Source organism: Lipotes vexillifer, unplaced genomic scaffold (genome assembly GCF_000442215.2).
Source record: "Lipotes vexillifer unplaced genomic scaffold, Lipotes_vexillifer_v1.1 scaffold708, whole genome shotgun sequence".
In the NCBI taxonomy this organism is placed as follows: domain Eukaryota; kingdom Metazoa; phylum Chordata; class Mammalia; order Artiodactyla; family Lipotidae; genus Lipotes; species Lipotes vexillifer.
The window spans coordinates 46,386-52,649 of record NW_006781346.1 but is presented as its reverse complement, the minus strand read 5'-3'; the positions used below and the strand labels follow the sequence as shown (position 1 = coordinate 52,649).

At 60.1% G+C, this 6,264-nt stretch overlaps 1 protein-coding gene across 2 annotated transcripts in view; it reads left to right on the top strand.

The window, feature by feature from the left end:
- The window catches only part of PALD1 (phosphatase domain containing paladin 1), an 82,216-nt gene that overhangs the window by 46,543 nt on the left and 29,409 nt on the right, over positions 1–6,264 (top strand). For both annotated transcript variants that reach the window (XM_007454556.1, XM_007454557.1), the window contains 10 exons: positions 275–435; positions 633–708; positions 1,332–1,483; positions 1,852–1,951; positions 2,168–2,272; positions 4,198–4,293; positions 4,730–4,858; positions 5,358–5,474; positions 5,555–5,710; positions 6,023–6,205. In XM_007454556.1, the coding sequence (XP_007454618.1) occupies positions 275–435; positions 633–708; positions 1,332–1,483; positions 1,852–1,951; positions 2,168–2,272; positions 4,198–4,293; positions 4,730–4,858; positions 5,358–5,474; positions 5,555–5,710; positions 6,023–6,205 (1,275 nt within the window). The remainder of the gene's footprint in view (positions 1–274; positions 436–632; positions 709–1,331; positions 1,484–1,851; positions 1,952–2,167; positions 2,273–4,197; positions 4,294–4,729; positions 4,859–5,357; positions 5,475–5,554; positions 5,711–6,022; positions 6,206–6,264) is intronic.

Here is a 6,264-nt window from a genome sequence, read left to right as displayed (position 1 = left end):
CCATTCTGGCGTTTAACCAATTCCTGGCTGCCCACCGGGCCAAGCCCTTCCAACCTGGCCCCAGTGTGGGCCATATCAACTCAGGCATAGGTGGCTGCCCTCGGGCCAGCGGCCACCCTGGTCCCGTCAGGGCTCCCAGGGCACAGAGAGGACCTCTGGTGTGTAGTTCTCTCTGGAGGGAAAGCAGCCTGTCCATGGCCTCTGTGTGGCCTAGGCACTCCAGAGCTCAGCCAGGAAAGTCTGTCATGGCCCTCTGGCCCCCTCCCTCCTCTAGATCCACGACTTTGCCCAGCTGAGCGAGAACAAGTACTACGTGTACCACAGCACCGAAGACCTGCGGGGGGAGCCCCACACCGTGGCCGTCAAGGGCGAGGACGATGTGCACGTGACCCAGGAGGTGTACAAGCGGCCCCTCTTCCTGCGGCCCACCTACAGGTACCGAGGGCCTGCACAGGCCCCCAGTGTGCTGGGTGTGGGTGCTCTCTGGGCCTGCTCTCCAGCTGCGGCCTCAGTCTCACCATCTGCAGGTTGGGCTGAGTTCCCCACGCCTGTGTCTCCCATGGGAATATGGGGGTGATGGGATGTCCGGGGTGTGTGGCCTGCCTGATGGGCCGCTCCCCCTCACCCGGCAGGTACCACCGTCTGCCCCTGCCAGAGCAAGGGGCCCCCCTGGAAGCCCAGTTTGATGCCTTTGTCAGTGTCCTCCGGGTAAGTGGGGGCAAGAGGGGTGCTGGGAGCACGGAGGGTGGGCAGGTGCTTGGAGAGTGGGTCTGTGTCGAGGCCCCGTCTCCATGGAGATGCCCTGGTGGGTGTGGCTTCTGGAGGAAGGTTGAGTGCGTGAGTGTGTGGGCTGTGTGTGTGTGTCTGGTGTGGGTGTGTATTTGTACATTCTCTAATGACAGAGCCCAGCACTGACCATCTGGAGGACTGGACTCTGGCTGTGGCCTGGCTGCTAACTTGCTGTGTGATCCTGGACAGATCTCCTAACTTCTAGGCCTCAAGTTCCTCATTTCTATATCGGAACTAAAAATTCTTACCTTCCAGGCTTCAGCTGATATCTCCTGAGTACCGGTGTTTCTGTCCCATCTCCCTTGGGAGGTCACCTTATTTAATTTGCCTCTCACAGCAGAGTAACTGTGGCCCTGTCCCCTCTGAGTAGTTCTCAGCTCCAGGACCCTGGGAAGGAGGCAGGGCCTGTGCTCCTGGGGCAGGTGGAGCAGATCGGGCTGTGGGGCTGGGCGGCCCATGTCATGACCCCCCAACCCCAATTTGGTCCTCAGCCGAGGGCTTTCCGGTCACGCTGTTACCTGCTCTTCATGGCCCTTCCCCAGGAGACCCCCAGCCTGCTGCTGCTCCGAGAGGCCCACGGGCCTCCCCCTGCTCTCCTCTTCAGCTGCCAGACAGGCGTGGGCAGGACCAACCTGGGCATGGTTCTGGGCACCCTCATCCTGCTTCACCACAGTGGGACTGCCTCGAGGCCGGAGTGAGTGGCTAGTGGGACCCAGTGCCCAAGGGGACTGAGGGGATAAGGAGAGGGGAGGGCGGGGCTGCCCCACGTTGCCGGGGACACGTCAGAAGCCCAGAGCTACAGCTGGAAGTTGGGCAGCTGGGGTTCACTTCCCGGTTTGCCGCAGGCTTCACTGACTGACCTGGAGAAAGTCATTTGGCCTTTCTGGGTCCCAGTTTCCCCAGTGGAACAAACGCCTCTTGTCTCCCCAACTGATTTGGAAGGAAAACTTGGAGCATGTAGTCCGGTGCCTCTCATCGGCCAGGTGAATGGGAGGGTGTCGACAGCGGGGCGTCCTCCAGGCCTTTGGGAGCGCTGATGAGGCTAATGCCCCTCCCTGTCAGGGCTGCCCCTACAAAGACCAAGCCGCTGCCCATGGAGCAGCTCCAGGTGGTCCAGAGCTTTCTCCACATGGTGCCCCAGGGGAGGAGGATGGTGGAGGAGGTGAGTGAGGGGGCTGGGCAAGGAGCTGGGGGTGGGGCCGTGGCGGGGCACTCGCTCCCCTCACTGGGGGGCCTCTTCCTCCCCTGCCCGCTCCTTCCCTTCCCGGCCAGTCATTCTCTTTCCCCCTCTCTTCTCTTCTACCTCCTGCCATGTTTCCATGGCCCTGCTCCGTCCCTGCTGCCGTCCCCTCTTCCCTGCGCTGGTCTGTGGCACCAGGTGGACAGAGCCATCACCGCCTGTGCAGAGTTGCACGACCTGAAGGAAGGAGTCTTGGAACACCAGAGGGAGCTGGAAGGCAGCCCGCCGCAGACCCCGGCTCAGGTGAGGCACCGAGAGCCGCTGCTTTTGCCTGAGCCCGGCAGCCTTGTTTGGTTGGGCCTGTTGACTGGCCCCCTTCAGACTGGCTTTTCCTAATTGCTGCTTCTCCCCCGAGCAGAGCAGTTTTCAGAGGAAGGGGAGATGGGGAGCTGGGCTTGCAGGAAGAGAGGAAGTTTACTTTCCCTGACCAGGACCCCTTGCTGCAGAATAAACAGGATGGAGGAAGGGGCTGCTGGCAAGGTGCTGGGGGCCTCTGGCTCCAGATACTTCCCAGGCTGCTCCCGGCTCCCCCTGCAAATAAAACCCCTCGCTGTTCTTTGGGAAGGCCAAGGTTTGGTCCAGCTGCTGATTCTGGAAGAGTGACGGGCTCTGGGCTGTCTCAGCAGGCCTGTCCCTGTGCTCTGGAGAGAGGAGGTTGGCTTGTTCGCACACAGCACGTGGAAAGAATCTAAAGCCCGTAGAGTCTTTTTCTTCTTTAACACTTAAAAAAGTGTTTTAAAAGCAATATTATATCATAGAAAATTGAGAAATTAGAGAAGGAATAAAACTGCCCGTCATCCAAGCCCAGCTGCCGTGAGCATTTTGGCTGCCTTCCTTCTGTTTTCATATCTCTGGTGTTCTTTTGTAGGTTGCCTAGGGCACGTTTATGTCCTGCTTATTTCATGTAACTCCGTCTCTTCCATGTCATACCTGCTTGTCGTCGTTGAGGTTTACTGGCTGTGGAACCAAAGCCATTGCGAGGCTCAGCCATCATTGGCCTGATAGGTTAGGAGCAGAGCTCTGGCCCGATTGCCTGAGTTCTGTTCCTGGCTCTGCCACCTAGAGGCATGTGGACCTGGGCAACCTGCTCCACTGCTCTGTGCCTCAGTTTCCCCCCTTGTAAAATGAGGCCACTAACAATAACCACCCCATAGGGTTATTGTGAGGATTAGGTGAGCTCAGGTCATAAAGCCTCAGGAGGGAGCCTGGCAGAGCAGGTGTTCCTCCTGGCCGTCCCCTGCTGTGATCTTCAGGCCCCTCTTCTAGTTGGGCAGTGGGGGGTCAAAGTAAGCAGTTCGCATTGAGCTACTTTGTGAAGATGGGGCTTTTGTGTATTTAGGATTTTTCCCCTTATAAGGTCTAGATTAGGGGTTGACAGACGATGGCCCACGGGCCAGATCCATCCCACCACCTGTTTTGATAAGTAAGTTTTGTTGGAACGAGGTCTTGCCCATCCATTTATGAACCGTCTCTGGCTCTCTTATGCTGCCGTGGCAGAGTCCAGCTGTTGTAAGGCAGATCGTGTAGCCCACAAGCCTAGAAAATTTACTGTCTGGCCTTTTATAGAAATAAAAGTTTGCTGACCTCTGGCCTGGATTCCCAAAGATGGGATTAAATTTCATCCAAGGGCATGACCTTTTTTTCGTGCCTGTACGAATCTCACTTGCCCTCCAGAAGGTGGTGCTGACTCAGCAGGAGAAGCCTGAGATCCGAAGATGAAGAGAGGGACCCTTGGAATTTTCTGTGACAGCCCCCTGCCCAGAGGACGCTGGGGTGGGGAGGGTCGCAGCTCTTAAGCGAGGGCCTCTGGTTCGGGGAAGGGTGTTTACACACTTCCTGCTTCAACACGGATTGTGGGCGGCCCTGCATGGCGGGTGGCATTGGAGCAAAGCGGCGAGGCCCAGCCTGTCTCTGGGCACAGAGCCTCACCGAGAGCTGTAGTGCCTCCTGGGGTCACCAGTAGCTCTTCCTGCACCATGGATAAACCACAGCAAATGGGATAGGGTTGGAAGAACTTCCAGCCTGGCGAAACAGGGTTATGAAGGGTGGGGGTAGATTGTCTAATGGGAATTTCTGAGGCTTAACTCCTTCCCTTCTGGGGATGGGGATGGGTGGCTTAGCAGCCCCATCTTTACTGCCGGCCCTCCTTCCTGGTCCCTTCCTCTCAGGAAAGCGGCGGCCAGCGCGGTGTCCAGCAGAGGGCGCTGCGGAGCCTGGAGCAATACTTCTACCTGGTCCTGTTTAACTACTACCTCCATGAGCAGGTGGGGCAGGGGGATGAGCAGACCCGTCCCCCTTTCTCCTGGGGCCCCTCCAGACTCCCCACCCAGCGACTGGCATGGGGTTGATGGGGACCCCTGTGGAGCCGGGGAGGGGAGTGGGGACGTGTGTAGGTTCCAGAGGAAGGCGGGTTTGGCGGAGGCAAGGAGAGACCCAGATAGAGGGACAGTCCCCGAGCAGGTCAGGCAAAGGGAGGCCCCACGTCTCTTCCCTCTGGGCCCATCTCTGTACCCTTAGCCAGGGCATCGGGGCCTGGAGGGATCTTGCTTCGGATATCCTGGTCCTCTCTCCCCAGCCCCTCATCCCTGCCCTGGGCCGTGATGGGTATCTCTTGGGGTCCCCCGACCAGAGGGCAGGCAGGGAGAGTTTGGGATGGCCACGTGACCCTGAACTCCCGTCTCTCCCTGCCTCGGGCTGCAGTACCCGTTGGCTTTTGCCCTCAGTTTCAGCCGCTGGCTGTGTGCCCGTCCCGAACTGTACCGCCTGCCTGTGACACTAAGCTCAGCGGGGCCTGTGGCCCCTGGGGACCTTATCACCACCGGCTCCCTGGTGAGTGTGCCTGGCTGGCCGGGGAAGTGGGCGTGGGTGTGGGCTGGCCCCGGGGTTGATTACAGCCTTGGTTCCTGTGGGGTTGGGCTAAGCATTGCCCTCACAGGAAGCAAGGGGAGGATGGCCCGTGGGGTGATGGGATCCTCCCGTGAACAAAATGGGGCCATTCTCAGGCCCTAAGAAGCATTTGCAGCTCTGGCTACTGTTCCAGTACCCACTCCTCATTCTCAACCCCAAGCGCTCTGGGCTGGGAGTCAGGAGACCTGGTTCTGGTATCTTTGCCTCCAGCCTCTCATCTTTGAGCCTCAGCTTCCTAATCTGGAGAGTGGGCACCATTGCACTTGCCCTTGCCAGGGTGGTTATGAGGCTCCAAGTGTGCAAAAGTGCTTTCTAAACTGTCAAGTGCTGGTCTCACCCCCTGCCCCCCATGCCCACCTGGGGCCAGGTTCTGAACCTCAGTCGGCCGCTGAGGGTCCCAGGCTTGCTTCTCTCCCAACAGCGGGCAGATGACCTCATCTCCCCGGACGCACTCAGCACCGTCAGAGAGATGGACGTGGCCAACTTTCGGCGGGTGCCCCGTTTGCCCATCTATGGCACGGCCCAGCCCAGTGCCAAGGTGACCAGCCAGGGGGCCCACTTGTGGGGTGAGGAGAAGGGGGGTTGAGCTCTTTCACTGACGGCCATCTGTCCCCCCAGGCCCTGGGGAGTATCTTGGCCTACCTGACCGACACTAAGAGGAAGCTGCAGCAGGTTGTGTGGGTCAACCTGAGAGAGGAGGCTGTGCTGGAGTGTGACGGGCGCACCCACAGCCTGCGGTGGCCTGGGCCCCCCACGGCCCCTAGCCAGGTGGAGGTGAGGCCCTCCTGCCTTGTACGCACCCCTGCCTTGGAGGCCTTCTGGGGACTTGGCCTGAAAGGGTCTTCAGAAGCTTCTGTGCTCCTTTTGTACAGATGAAGAAACTGAGGCCCCGAGAGGAGCGGTCTCAGGGAGTGGCTGACTCAGGACTCCCTTGCAGCCCCGGGTCTGGTTATAAACCTTGAGGCTTGAGAAGGGGGAGGGCTGGGCCCGGAAGCCAGGACTATCCTGGCCGCAGAGGCGCTGGTCTTTCGGGGCTGGCCTGGGGGCTGCCGCGTGGCCTGAGCCCTCCGTCCCACCCTCCCCTAGAACCTGGAGACGCAGCTGAAGGCCCACCTGAGCATGCCTCCCGCAGGCACCCAGGGCCCGCGGGCCCGCAGGTTCCAGACATGCCTCACGACGCAGGAGGTCTTCAGCCAGCACCGCGGGGCCTGCCCCGGCCTCACCTACCACCGCGTCCCCATGCCAGACTTCTGTGCCCCCCGCGAGGAGGTGAGGGGGCTGTGTGGCTGAGGCCTCTGGGGAGGGAGAGGACGCCCCCCCCCCCCCCC